The sequence below is a fragment of the Capricornis sumatraensis genome, chromosome 11, assembly GCF_032405125.1.
Source record: "Capricornis sumatraensis isolate serow.1 chromosome 11, serow.2, whole genome shotgun sequence".
In the NCBI taxonomy this organism is placed as follows: domain Eukaryota; kingdom Metazoa; phylum Chordata; class Mammalia; order Artiodactyla; family Bovidae; genus Capricornis; species Capricornis sumatraensis.
The window spans coordinates 79,639,967-79,654,984 of record NC_091079.1 but is presented as its reverse complement, the minus strand read 5'-3'; the positions used below and the strand labels follow the sequence as shown (position 1 = coordinate 79,654,984).

Genomic DNA, 15,018 nt, shown 5'->3' with positions numbered 1-15,018 from the left:
TTTTTTTCATTGTGATGTTTTCCCCTCTCCCTAGATATATTTTGATCCAGTGCTTCAGTGCACCTCAGTGTTTTGTTCTCTCAAAAAAAGAAAAAAATCTGAGGTTTGGTGGTTATGTTTATGTCTAAGGCCTAAATTGGTCTTTTACTTGTATTTTCATATTATCTTTTCTTTTTTGCATTCTGGGAACACTTATAAATTGTAAAAGTAGCTTACATTTTAAATGAGAGTATCCATAGGAATTTCTGAATTACAGTGACATGGTGGTACTGTGTAAGGAGTAAGAGGTAGTTGCTCACACTAACTCTCACCAACCACTAGGACAAAAAAAAAAAAAAGAAATCGCCCTTTCTGTCAAGTGATGAAGTTTAGATCTTGTTTTAAATGTAATAGGATACCATTGTAGGCTTTAAATATGGGAGTAACATGATACTGTTTATATTGTCATAGGGTCATTTTGTTATGTAAGAATGGTTTGTAGGAGACAAATATTAATACAGAGAGAAATTAGGCTATCGAGGTAGTCTAGGAGAGAGATGTTGGTGACTTAAGCTAGAATGATAGTAACAAGATGGATGTTGTTGGACTTGTGTTCCATTTTGAAGATGGAGTTGACACAATCTACTACTGATAGACTGAATATATGTGGTGGAATGTGAAAGAAAAAGATTAAGGAAAACTCCTAGTAGTGTTGTTCCAAGAAGGGAAAAACTAAGGAATTCTGTTTGGCCATGTTATGTTTGAGATGACTTTCTTACTTCCATTTGTTGATATCAAGTTGATGGACACAAGAATTTGGAGTTTGGAGTTTTAGGACATATGAGTTTAAAGTTCTCAGGAAAGGGAAGGGCAAAGGTATAATGTGTAGAAGATATTTAAAGCCATGGGATCTAAGTCACTTAGGAAGAGCAAATTAGATTAAAGAACAGAAGCAACCTACAACATGGTCACAATAGAGCCTTGGACAGTTCCAACATTTAGAGACTGAAGGAGAGTAGTAAGAGTCAGCAAAATAGGCTGAAAAAAAAAAATGCCACCAAGAAGACAAAAATAAGGAGACTATGTCTCAGGAACAAAGAGTGAAGATAGTTTAAGAACTATAGATGGCATAGCATCAGCGTCAAATGCTAGAGTGAAGCTGTGTTAAGAAAAGAACAGAGAATTGTTTTGGAATATGGCAACATGGAAGTCACCGATGAGAGCCATCTCAGTGGCGTATTAGTGATGAAAACTCTGTTATTATAGATTGAGAAGAGAATGTGAAATGAGGAGGTACACTCAGCAACGGTTGACAACTTTTTCAAAACATTTTGCTGAGAAGAGGAGCATAAAAATGGGGCAGTGCCTAGAACAGAATATGACATCAAGGGAGGTCCTTTCAAGATAGGAAGCAATATATTAATCCAATCTCCAGTGACTTACTTCACACATAAAGTAAATATTATTCATTGTCATTACAAATATTATTCAAGGAGAGTGAAAAAACTGGTTTGAAACTCAACATTAAAAAACTAAGATTCGGCATCCAGTTCCATCATTTCAGAGCAAATAGAAGGGGAAAAAGTGGAAGCAGTGAAAGATTTTTTTTCTCCCCCCTTGGGCTCCAAAACCACTGCAGACTGTGACTGCAGCCGTGAAATTGAAAGACACTTGCTCCTTGGAAGGAAAGCTATGACAAACCTCGAGAGCATATAAAAAAAGTAGAGACATCACTTTGCCGACAAAAGTCCGTATAGTGAAAGCTATGATTTTCCAAGTAGTCATGTATGAATGTGAGAGTTGGACCATAAAGGAGGTTGAGCACTGAAGAATTGATGCCTTCAAATTGTGGTGCTAGAGAAGACTCTTGAGTGTCTTGCACTACAAGGAGATCAAACCAGTCAATCCTAAAAGAAATCAACTTTGAATATTCATTGACTATTCGACTGAAGCTCCAATACTTTGACTACCTGATGCGAAGAGCCGACTCAATGGAAAAGACCCTGATGCTGGGAAAGACTGATGGCAAAAGGAGAAGGGAGTGTAAGAGGATGAGATGGTTTACGGTAAGGGAGATGGGAGGGGGGGTTCAGGATGGGGAACACGTGTACACCTGTGGTGGATTGGTGATGGACAGGGAGGCCTGGCGTGCTGCGGTTTCATGGGGTTGCAAAGAGTCGGACACGACTGAGTGACTGAACTGAACTGAACTGATGGCAAAACCAATACAATATTGTAAAGTAATTAACCTCCAATTAAAATAAATAAATTTAAATTAAAAGAAAAAAGCATTACCTACTCACCAACTCAATGGACATGAATTTGAGCAAACTCCAGGATATAGTGGAGGACAGAGGAGACTGGCATGTTGCAGTCCATGGGGTTGCAAAGGGTTGGTACAACTTAGCTGCTGAACAAAAGCAACAAAAATTACTAGAGCAAGAGGGTTCTAAAATAGAGTTAATAATAAGTAAGCTAGATATTTTAGGAAGGAGGTAGTAAGAATAAAAGGAAACTAGGTGGAAAATTGATAGAATAGCTCTTTGTTATGTTATATTTTAGTTTCTTTTCTACTTTCAAATTTGGTACTTAAACAGATTCACTCATAAGTAGCTCTAGTTTCTCTGATTAGTATTGATTTCTGTCCATTTCTAAGGACCAGGCATATCTAACTAGATTTTTTAGTTGGTAGAATTGGATCAAAATACATGTAGATTTGCATTTATTTGCACAGAGTCTCCTGCTTTGGCTGAACGAAGACTAAAAATTTTGTTTGCTTACTTTCTTCCAAGGGAGGAAAAAGGACTTATGAAGGAAGCTTAAGGATGTCTGCTCTCAGTCCATTTTCATAAGCTAGGTCTGGGTCCTATAGAGCAAGTGATTTCAGGTAAGAGAGCTGTTTTCCATAGAACTGTTATGAAGCACAGCATTACAAGGGGTGACTCTTCCAATTCCAGATGACAGAATATATAATACAGAGTCAGTCATATCATTCTTCTTAAAATGTTCTCTTTTATTGACTTAGAGGCCACCATGCTTTCCTGATTTCCTCCCACCTCTGTGGCTTCTCTTCACCTTTATCCTTTACGCTTCTTCTGTATCTGATGACAGTGTGGAACTTAGTTTCCTGGTGTACTGTCTTACACTTTTTTTTTTTTACCATTTTGAACTTTCTCTGGGTGATCTCATCTGCTTGCTTGGTTGAAATCATTGCTAACATGCTGATGCTTCCTGAATTTATGTCTTTGGCTGAGGACTCTTTTCTGAACTCTGGAGTGACATATCCAATTGCTTACTTATTTGTCTTTCTAGCTATCTTACATGCTCCTTAAATTCAGCAACTCATCATCTTCCCCTTTCCTTTCCCTCAATCTGCACCTCCTTTGGCATTCTCTGTCTTAGGAAATGTTAAGACTCTCTGCTTGATTACTGAAGAAAGACATCTGAGAGTCATTTTGATGCCTCTCTTGACCTTCATACACCCCCTCCCACCCCTGTGGCAAATCATCATTGTGTCTTGTTGATTTAATATCTACTTTTTGTCTTCCCGTGTCTCCATTTTACTGCTATATTTAATTCAAGCCAACTATTATCTTGCTTTGGCTACTTTATTGGCTTTCTAATTGATGTTCTTGCATCCATATGTGGTGAGATAATTTTTTGGTGTATTTATGATGTCTCCAATTCCTCCTTTATTTCATGAAATAATGAGTAGAAGGAAATTGTATGAAAGAAATGAAGTGTGTATATTCAATATCAATATCTTATCTTCCATCATGATGGAAAAGCATGAAAAAAGAAAGAAAGGCATTGTGGATGGGAACTCTTGGAGGCCAGTATTATTGCACAGTATTTCATTGTCCCCCTTATTTTGCTACAACACGTTTATAGTTGTACCAATGATTATCATTTTTCATTTTCATATAATGACAGTATGCAGTCAGCATTTCTTTCATGAAGAATCTATGGATACTTGGAATTTGCTAGGTAATAGAGTGCCTTATGGAGGCAGTTTGCAAGATTAGGTTGAGTACTTGGAGTCCCAAGGCTATCATCATTTCTGTACTGTGGTTCCCAGACAGTGGAGCTATTAGAAGTGGAGTTGGACCTTATTCATATGGATCTTGCTCCCTGAGGCTGTAGTGTTGCTTCCAGTTATTCTCTTGATGGTTATCAAGGGAATATTTACTCAGAATGAGCAGTCCTGATACTGGAGGGACTTACCAGATTGTATTTTCTGAGATCTTGGTTCTCTTTCCTCTAACAGATAGACCTTTTGGGTGTCAGAGCAGAGAATCACTCTGGCTGTTTTCATCCTGGAGTTTAAATCTAGAATTGGTACCCTGTAGCCTAATTCTTGAATCTGATAGGAAACGTATTCCTGCTGTTGCCAGCTTGTAAGTTGGAGGCTGCTCTGGTAAGAGCTGCTTTGAACTGTTGAAGCGGCCCTGAAGTCCTTCTGTTAGCTCTGCAACTTGGTTAGAGCGCAGTGACGTTAGCCCCTAGATTTGGCCTAGGCTGAGGGATCAGGGAGGTGAGAATGACGGTGGGACTTCATACATTTGTGGATGCTTTCACTGTTTTTCCTTTCCTTTCTAAATTAGATGGTAGAAACTGTTGAGTCTGTTCTGATGCAGTGATTGAAACTAGGGAGATTGGATACAGAGTTTAAGCTCCAGGAAGTGTTACAGATTTTTTATTTTTTGGTATGTCAGAAAACAAATGAAAACACTATCAACACATTTTAAAAAGCTGAATATGAAAACTGCTGTAGGTATTTTTAAACTAAACTCCTTTCTGATTTTTATATGAAATCTTTAGACTTTTGTACTTATTTAGATCCGGGCTACTCTTCCTCTGTTTCTTTCCTGAATGTACTATATGGTCCACCTTAAGTTGAAGCATAAGCCAGTTTACATTTATTGAACATCTTTTCTTTCCTTTTTTTTTGTTAGAAATTTCATCTTCTTCCTATTTCTTTGCTTATTTGTTACCCCTCAGGTAAATGGTTTCATGGTCTTGCCTCAGGGACATATTTACAATGCAAGAGTTTTATTTGCAAAGCATATAAAGACACCTTGTTCTCTGGGCCATCTTTCTTATAAGCCTTAGATTTTTATCAGATGGTTCAGAAAGTCAATGGACCAAGAATATTACAATAGAAGAGATAGTGCAGTTGTTATATAGATAGAACTACAGATCTATATTTTAAGAAAATGAAAGATTCTTTTAATGTTTCAGGGATTTTTCTTATAGATTATACATACTATATAACATAATTTCATTAATTGATCAGTAATATTTAGATGTTTTCATGTGTGTAGCATTTTAATAGAAATACTTTGGTACTGTTAAACATTAAAAATAAATCCCAACATGTTTGGAACTAGACATCTTTAGAACATAAAATTTAAATAAGTGTTTGTGCCTTAGATACATGTACTGTTCAGAAGAGTATAATTTCCTAATTTTTACTCATTCATCTAATTTTTGAGTTTGCATTAAACTTCTTAAGATATCCCACTTATTGACACTAGAAATTTGTAAACCAAGATTCTTAAATATTAATAATTTTAATTTAAGACTTATACTTCAAATATTTTTGAAGGTAATGTAAAGAAGTTAGTGCTAAATTTTGTTTTCTCATTCATTTGGATTTTCATAGTACTGATTAAGCAGTTTTACTGATTACAGAATTTTAAGAACTTTTTGATAAAGAAGAAAACATACCACTGTTAATTTGTTGTTGTTTAATCACTAAGTTGTATCTGACTCTGTGAACTAATGGACAGTAGCCTCCCAGGCTCCTCTGTCCATAGGATTTCCCAGGCAGAATAATGGAGTGGGTTGCCATTTCCTTCTCCAGGGAATCTTCCTGACCCAGAGATGAATATAGCCAATCATGTGAAAACTAATAATCTAGTATTTGATTTACTAGAGCATTGCTAAGCAAAAGCTTATGGGCTAGCATCATAATATATTATGGGTAAAGATTTCACTGTAACTATAGAATTCTCCACATTACATAGTTTACATTTTGGTCTGTCTTGTGGATAGCGTACCAAAAGCTACAGAATAATGGAAAACGATTCTGTGATATTTTCACCCAGAAGTAGTCAATATCAGCATTTCATTGTTTATTCTCCTAGTGTTCTCTCAGAGTTTGAGGATTTTAAAAGTTTTTGCCAAATACTACTTAATATTTCTCAAAAGGTTCTATCAGTATACAGTCCTGATAATAAATGCAGTTTATTTACATGGCCATTCTCTGACTTTCTAGCCAATACTTTGCCAATTTAACAGGCAAAATAAATTACGTTTTCATTTTTATTTGAAAATTTGAGATTGCTTTCAAAAGGTTTAACTTTTTAGTGTTGATTGACTTTTTCCCTGTCATCTTTAATGAAATTGCCTGTGCTGCTTGAAGTTTCTTAACATCTTCTGTGGGAACTCTAGTTAACACTGTTATTTCCATTGAGGAGCTAAATTTTCTAATAGAATGGCCACAGAGAAAACAATTGCTACCAGCTATACCATTTGTGAGTGTTAATGCCTCTGCAGGACTAGATGTAAGTATGGGACTGACCTTACTTGAAGGACATTCTGAATTTATCTCATTTTTGCAGAAAAGGGTAAGCATAAGCATTTTATCCCTTTAGCATCTAATGAACAGAGATATAGAACTTTGCACAAAGAAATCCTATAAATATTTGTTGCATAAATAAATATGATGAATAAAAGATACCTAATGCTATTGTTGGGCTTCCCTGGTGGCTCAGTGGTAAAGAATCTGCCTGCAATGCAGGAGACCCTGAGCTGGTTTGATCCCTGAGCTGGGACGATCGCCTGAAGGAGGGCACGGCCACCCACTCCAGTACTCTTTACCTGGAGAATTCCGTGGACAGAAGAACCTGGTGGGCTACAGTCCACAGAGTCGCACAGAGTCAGACACGACTGGTGACTAAGCAGCAGCAGCAGGAACGTTATTGTTAGAGTCTTGGTTCCAATAATTTGATTCCATAGATAGTTCACAGTGAGGTTACTCCCACATAAAGCATACATTACAGTTTATAAAATACATTTGTTTTGATATAATAATACCCTAAGTGATGTAGTTTATTTTACATTTGAAGAAACATAGCTCAGACATATAAAGTGAACATCCTGAGGTTTTATGGCTAGGTAGGGTTGGACTCACCACTTAAATCCAGGCCATTTGACTTCAAGTGCTATGTTCTTCTGTCCTTATAGAAGCCTCTGATATTTATATTACTTGTGAGCCTTCAGTATATAGAAAATTTAAAACAATATGAACTATAAACATTCTTTATAATATTTAGGATATTGATAACAAACCACAAGGTCCATCCAATGCACAATGTTTTTGGTTGCGAATATTGGTTGTTCTTGTATTTATGAACCTTATAACATGATATGGCAGGCCAAAACGAAAAAACAAACACAGAAACTAACAACCAAATTAAGCCCGGAGCAGTTTCCTGTACTAATTTGTGATGTGACTAAAACATAAAATTTATAAAATTTAGGCTTCTTATTTATTAAATATCTTCTTTCTACTAGGCATTGTGGTAGACAGATAAACATGCGTCTTAATATCATGGAACTGAGAGTGAAAGACAGACTCTTTTCAAGTAAATATATAGTTATGCTTTTATCAAATGCTGTGAAGAAAAAGTATAGGGTACCATGGTCGTGGATAATGGGAGGCCTAACCTAGACTAAAGAAAGTCTTCTTGAGAAAGTGACATTTGAGCCCCTCAGGATGAGTGCGAGAAGGTGAAAGGTGATAGTGAGATAGGGAAGTGGGAGAAATCTCTTCTGGAATGTTGCAGAAACTGTGAGGAAGCTGACCAGTACTGCGTGTAATACAGTGACAGCTGGAAAAGAAGGCTCCTAGGAAGGCAGCTGCTATATTATTTACTTCAAAGAAGCCATTTTGAGGCTCATTCCAGTATTCTTTCTATTGCTTAGACCATTTTTGAAACTCTTGTTGTGAGCTTGCCTTAAGATTTAATTTTGAAACATAAAAGAAAAATTTTTTTTAACGACAGACTATTTTGCAGTTTAGTCACCTTCTTATTTAATAGACTTGCTTTAAAATGGCTTTGGATTATTTATAAGAATTAAAAAAAATTTTAATTTACTTTTGCTTATGCTAAGTCTTCATTTTTGCACATGGGCTTTCTATAGATGTGGTGAGCGAGCTTCTCATTGCTGGGGCTTCTTTGGCTCTCGGCCCGTGGGCTTCAGTATTTGCAGCACACAGGCTCAGTAGCTGCGGTGCCTGGGCTTAGTTGCTCCATGGCACTTGGAATATTCCCGGAACAGGGAATGAACCTGTGTACCCTAAATTGGTAGGTGGATTCTCATCCACTGTACCACCAGCGAAGTCTCCTATTTATAAAAATTGAATCTACCCACAAGGCGTTGGGTATATATATGTGTGTGTATGTGTATATATATATACACATATATGCACACACACACGTGTGTGTATGGATGGATATATCACAGATACTATAAGTTTCAGAAATTAAGAACTTAAAAATGTATATATCCACTTATAGAAATTGACCTTTCATAGATGTAAAAATCAACTTGTAGTCAGAGGCTTAACAATTTGAAGCACATCAGGTTGCTTCTGTCTGAGTTAAATGGAAGAAACCAACTTAAAATTATTTGTGAATTTTAAAAATTTGACATGTCTACTTTGAAATATACTTGATTGCATCACTGGGAAATAGGTTTCTTATTCATGTATTGAGGCTGATTTATTTACAAATGGACTTCCCTGGTGGCTCGGATGTTAAAGAATCTGCCTGAAATTCAGGAAACTTGGGTTTGATCCCTGGGTCGGGAAGATTCCTGGAGGAAGGCATGGCTACCCACTCCAGTATTCTTGCCTGGAGAATCCTCATGAACAGAGGAGCCTGGTGGGCTACAGTCTTTGGGGTTGCAAAGAGTCATAGTTGACTGAATGACTAACACTTTCACTTATTTTTTATTTACAAATACAAGTGTGTATGTGTGTGTATGTGTGGGTACCCATGTGTGCACGTGTATAGATAGAATAATAGGCAAGAAGCATATGAAATGGAGCCCAAAGTAAAGACCTTCATTCAAATACTCTTTTACAAGCTGTGTGATCTTTAATCCCTTAATACCTTAGTTTCTTTTCATCCATAAAATAGTAGCAACGATCACTTGTTCATAATGTTTTCTAAATATTAAAAAATTTAAAAGTATTAATACTTAATAAGCCAAAAATAGTTTATGATTATTATGTGTGTATATATTTCATAAACATATTAGTATATACCTATTAAACTATAACATAATAAGCAAAATAGGAGCACTCTTAAAGAAAGTGAAGTTGCTCAGTTGTGTCTGACTCTTTGCGACCCCATGGACAGTAGCCTACCAGGCTCCTTCATCTGTGGGATTTTCCAGGCAAAAACACTGGAGTGGGTTGCCATTGCCTTCTCTAGGAGATCTTCCCGACCCAGGGATTGAACCCAGGTCTTCCATGTTGCAGGCAGATGCTTTACCGTCTGAGCCACCAGAGAAGTCCTTATACCAGGCCTCTCTTAGTTGAGGACAAACCCATTATTGAAGATCTTAATTTATTAAAAAAGTAAATTAGTTGTTTTAAACTTTATATTATTATGTTTACTTTTTATCTTTTAAAATTTTAGTATTGTTTCTTTTATGTTGTTATTTTGTGACATGTTTATTCGCATCAAAAAGAATTCACTAATTTATAAAAAAGGTTTTGCGTATTTAAATAGGCACTTAAGTGCTTATTTATTGATAGTGGTATGTGTGTGGAAGGGGATAGAAGAAGTTAAGGCTGAAAGTTGAGAGAAAAAGGGCTAAAAGAGATGTATTTGTTAAAGAAATGTCATGATTTAGGAGCAGTTAGAGATCAATAAGTACATTGATCATCCTATAAGTGAGTTGCTTTTTAAAATTTGGTTTACACACTACGTTTAGAGCATCTTTTGTAGAAAGATGGATGATCCTGGATGTAGAGTAACTTAAGATTTTAGTTAAACCAGAGTTACTCGTTTAGAATGGATGGTGATCTGTGGTACTCTAAGACCATTGGCGCCTTCAGGAAATATCCTTCTAAAAAATACTGTGACTGCCATTATTGGAATAAATAATAGTTGATAAAGTCTCTCTAGCCTTAGTTGTATCTTTTTGATTTGTGGGAAAGTTCATATTTCATGTGTGCTGTTTCAGTTTTAATTGATAAGGTACAGTTTTTTTTCTAGCATTACTTGAATAATCACGTAGATAATGTGTATGGGTTTCCCTGGTGGCTCAGATGGTAAAGAATCTGCCTGCAATGAGAGAGACCCAGGTTTAATCCTTGGATTGGTAAGATCCCCTGGAGAAGGGAATGGTAACCCACTCCAGTTTTTCTTGCCTGGAGAATCCCCGTGGACAGAGGAGCCTGGTGGGCTATACAGTCCATGGGGTTGCAAAGAATTGGAAATGACTGAGTGACTAACACTTTCATACCATGTATGGCCTTTAAAAAGGGCCCAGCTGAACATTATTCACTTTCCTTTAAAAATAAGTAGATGAAGACATTTTAAAATTAAATAGGAAATTAAGACAGCTAAGTACATGTTTTCCAAATGTCTCTTTTGAAGTATGGCATTAGAAATGCAGGCAATAAAACCCCTATTGTCTGTTATATTTTTATTGTTTTATGATATTAAAAGAAGGATCAGCTGCTTATTTTTTGAATGTTTTGGCCCTATGCAGTAGCCTATACACTAATGGGACCTATATACTCTGTGGCTGGAGTTATTCATTTTTCAGGGAAAGAGAAAAGGGTTGAGGAATGTATAATTTCTTCCCCTCTTACCCAGTAGTAACATTGGGAAGATACCTTGGCCCATTTTTATTACTTCTGAGATTTTATTGCTGGCAGCCAGATGTGCTGAAACTCCTGACGACAGCATCTATTCATTGCGTGTTTTTAATAGGCTTAGAGAAATATGAGTAGAGTCCATGAAAGCAGCTCAGCTTCACACTTCAGCTGGGAATGCCCAAAAAGCTCACTGCTGTTTAGAATTCTTGCTACAGTCAGGAGAAAGCCGAAAGCCGCACGGGCACTGAATCTTCTACGACTGAATTAGAAGAATAATGACTGTACAATTAACTATCAACCTCTGCTCATTTAAGCACAGTTTTTACAGAGCTCAGGAGAAATATGGAACTTGATTGGCATGTTTTTATTTGATGGTGTCTGCAAATAGATGACTTTAAAGACAGGTGGTAAGGAAAAATAAGAGAAGGGGGGAAAAAAAAAGGAAGGAAAATGCAATTTGAGACATTGCGCCAGGTCTGCAATTCTGTTTTATCTCATTTTCATGGGGTTTTTTCATCCCCACCAAATATTTTACAAAATGAGCTTTTTGGACAAACGCTGAACAATGCAAGGTGAGTAAAGCTAAACTATATATTCTTTTAGAATTGATATTTTCAGAATAAGGATCTTATGTCTATAAAATTGTTCTGTATTGAAATATTAGTATTATAAGGGTGTCATCTTTTTAATCTTAAACATATATTTTTATGTAGTTCTTAACTGATTTTAAAAAGGAAAATAAGCTTACTTCAAAGCACAAAAACATCTTAAATTTAACTAGCTTGACCTCTGAAATATAATACAGGCTGTTTCATGATTTCATTTTCTAATAAATAAAATGATTAATTTAAAATGTCTGATAGGTTTTTTCCTTTGTGATCACGGCAGTGATTGCATTGCATATGTAAGGATGGGGCTATATAATCATATGTGATTTGTTGGAAAATGTGAATTAGCAGTCATGCATGCTTTTTGTAAAACATGCAGAAGACGTTTTCTAGGTCCAAGACATTTCTCTATGCAGGGTAGATCAATAATCACTTTAAAACAAGCTATGTTATGGAACTGCTAATAATGCTTTGTATGAGATGGGCTAGTTTGGAAGGATGCTTTGTTATAAATTCCTATTGCTTTTTCAACTTGCTCTTTTCCGGTGTGTGTGTATGTGTGTATGGTGAAGGTTGTTAAATCACGGACATATGTTTTAGATGGTTTCTCTGGCTTTCACTGTAGCAGTTAGCTTATTAAAGAATGCTTTTGAAATGCAGTTTTATCATGCAGTTTTCCCCTCATTTAAGTTGTTTGCCTTTTGAGTATTTCTGATGTTATATACCTTGTTTAAGAAAGACCCCATTTTAACTAAATATGTGTAGAGAAAGACTGAGAAAGAAATACTGTGAACATGATAATGTACTGAAACCTTCTGGAAATTGAGGGGGAACTAAGAGTGCAGAGAATATTGAATGATTTTTGCTGGTCTCTTCTAGGATCTCTCAACAGTGTGAGGCAGGCTATTTTAGGATTTTAAAAATACCTATTATCCAGTATTTGTATTAACTTAGCAGGTGAAAAGGAAGCTTTTAGAATTTGTTGAAAATTAAGATGTTTACTGATGATAAATTTATCTATGACCGTTTCATGAAATATGGAATAACATCCGTTTTTTATAAAATTTCACTTCTTTCCTCCTACTGTTCTGTTAAATTAACTAATTTGATTTTTTTTTTACATTTAGTTTTTGGACTAAAAATATATGAGTTATGAAATTCTGTGATATTCTAAAAGAGGCTGTCTATATTTTAAGATACTTTTTTGTTTTTAGTTTAGAAATACATTGCTTGAGTTTCTGTAATGATAAAAATAATCTGTATTGCATTTTACATTTATGTAAAAGAGGCAGCATGGCTTTCTTAAAATTTCCATTATCTGAAGCTCTCAGACTTTTAGTATGGGTACTTATCCTTTATATATCTTTTCCTTGTTTGATTTCTATTTTTTTTTTGTAATGCCAAGAACTTATGTGTTTATTAATGTTAGGGCTGAGTGCACATTCACTTTAGAAGTTGTGCTATTAACAGCATGGTATGGAATTTGTTTTAAAATAAATGTTAGTAGTTTTAAAATTTGAAAAAAGTCTATTTCTTGAGGGAATTTTGTGTATGCTTACTAACATTCTTTTGCTTGGCTTCAAGTTTCTGTTATAATGGGCATGTTCATAATTGCAAAGCTTTCATTATTAAAAACCTGGAGTTTTAGGTTGCTGCAGTTAAACATCAAATTGTGAAGTTTCTAATGCTTCTGTGAGATCAACCTTATTTAACTTTAAAAATTTTTTGGCTAAAATTATCTGAAACTACCAGTTAGTAAATGAAGAATTTATTCTGGCTTAGGAGGAATAAATCCGCTGTCTTTATATATCTTTAACTTGTTAGTCTTAAGAAAACATGACATTTTTTACCTGTCAATCTATTGATTTTCATAAATATAAACTATTGATTTACTTTTAATAAGCAAAGCCAGTTATGCAAATAGTTATTATTTAAGAAATATGAGAGATGAAAATGAGTTTATATGAGCTTGTAATTAGTATCTCCACATATTTTAATGTTTTGGTTTGTGTTTGAATCAGATACAGTAGTCTTTTAAAATTCTTACTTTGCTTAGACATTAAATCAGAAAGTAAGATGTAGAATAAAAAATCATCCTTGAAGAAAAATTTATAGAACAAAGATGATCTGAGTATGTCATCAGATGTTGTACTCTTACAACAACTTTAAAAATGTATCTAAATAATAGGCCTTTCAGCTTTGTGGACTAGACATAATAATGGTCTTAAAGTTGAAGCATCAATTCTGTAAGTATCACTCTGGAAAGAATAGTGTTGGTTGTTATTACATGAATAATTATTGTTTAATGGTATTAATTGAAATGGAATATTCAATTATTGTATTGTGACATTAAGTATGATCTTTAAAGTGACAGAAACATAACATCATAGGTATGGACAGTCACATTATATTTTATTCTGAATTACTTTTTAGGAGAAATTACTAGAATAGTACAACACGTCAACTGTAGACAATCTATTATTGAAAAGAGGACTCTTTCAAATAGTTTTCTTGAGACTCTTTCCAGGTAACTAATCTTGTCCCTAAATCTGCAGCTTAACTTTCATCAGATTTTCAGGTGCTAGGGCAGATTACCTCTATGACATATAAGCAATACAAGGTTAAAAAATTAAAATCTTCCATAATAATTACTCCAAAAGTATTTTCAGGTTCAGCTTGTCAAAGAAGTGAAGAATTTTCAATACACAATAATATTTGATGTATCATAAGTCACTAAACCAGAGATATGTATAGATTGATAAAATATTTTATTATCTAATGAATAATTGAAATTTCTTTTGTTTGAAAACAATCAAAATATTTTAGATGGACTTTTTATTGGAAACGATATAATATAGCTCTTACATTTTAAACTGGAAGTTCTTAGGTGACTCTCCTATCTTGTGCTTAAGTACCATTTTTGTATGTAAAAGAGGTGGCAAAGTACCATCTTCTTTTATAATTAAAATAACAAAACCAAAGGTCCAACAAGAAAAATAAAAATCTGTGTCTGCATCTAATGTAAATCGACTTGATAGGTTTTGATGAAATGATGCTTTCATTTATATTCTTATAATCAAAATTTCTTACCCTAAACTCATTTCCCCCCTGATTAAATGACTTGATCAGGATACAAAGATAATTCCTTTTGTTACTGGAAACAAAATTCTGAAGTACTAAGTTCATTATGGAATCTAAATTTGTGATCTTATCTTTGGAAGCAAACAAAAATGTTGGGATGCTAGAAGGTATATTTTTAAGTGTTCAGTGCCTTGAGTAATCATTTGCTTTGAGCAGTATTGAAATAACGTGATAATAGTGATTATCTTTCATAATAAAATTTGTGGAGAAAATGTACTTAATATTTTCTGTTTGGCTTTTTCTGATTTTTAGTAATATTTCTTGTTCTTTTCCTCCAAACCTTGTAATTATTTCTCTGTCACTTAATGTATGTCAGTGAGTTTGCTGTGCCGGCTGGCCACACAGGGGCATAATAGGGCTGTAATTTATTCAGAATGGATATTA

General features: G+C 34.7%; 1 protein-coding gene across 37 annotated transcripts in view; it reads left to right on the top strand.

Moving 5' to 3' along the window:
* Positions 1-15,018, top strand: part of RIMS2 (regulating synaptic membrane exocytosis 2) — a 592,618-nt gene that overhangs the window by 201,987 nt on the left and 375,613 nt on the right. For 15 of the 37 annotated variants that reach the window (XM_068983636.1, XM_068983635.1, XM_068983644.1 and 12 more), the window contains exon 1: positions 11,336-11,457. The exons of 21 other annotated variants lie outside the window; for them this stretch is intronic. In XM_068983636.1, the coding sequence (XP_068839737.1) occupies positions 11,336-11,457 (122 nt within the window). Of the gene's footprint in view, positions 1-3,786; positions 3,829-11,335; positions 11,458-15,018 lie in introns of those variants that run through there. One more of the 37 variants, XM_068983623.1, reaches the window with a different exon arrangement.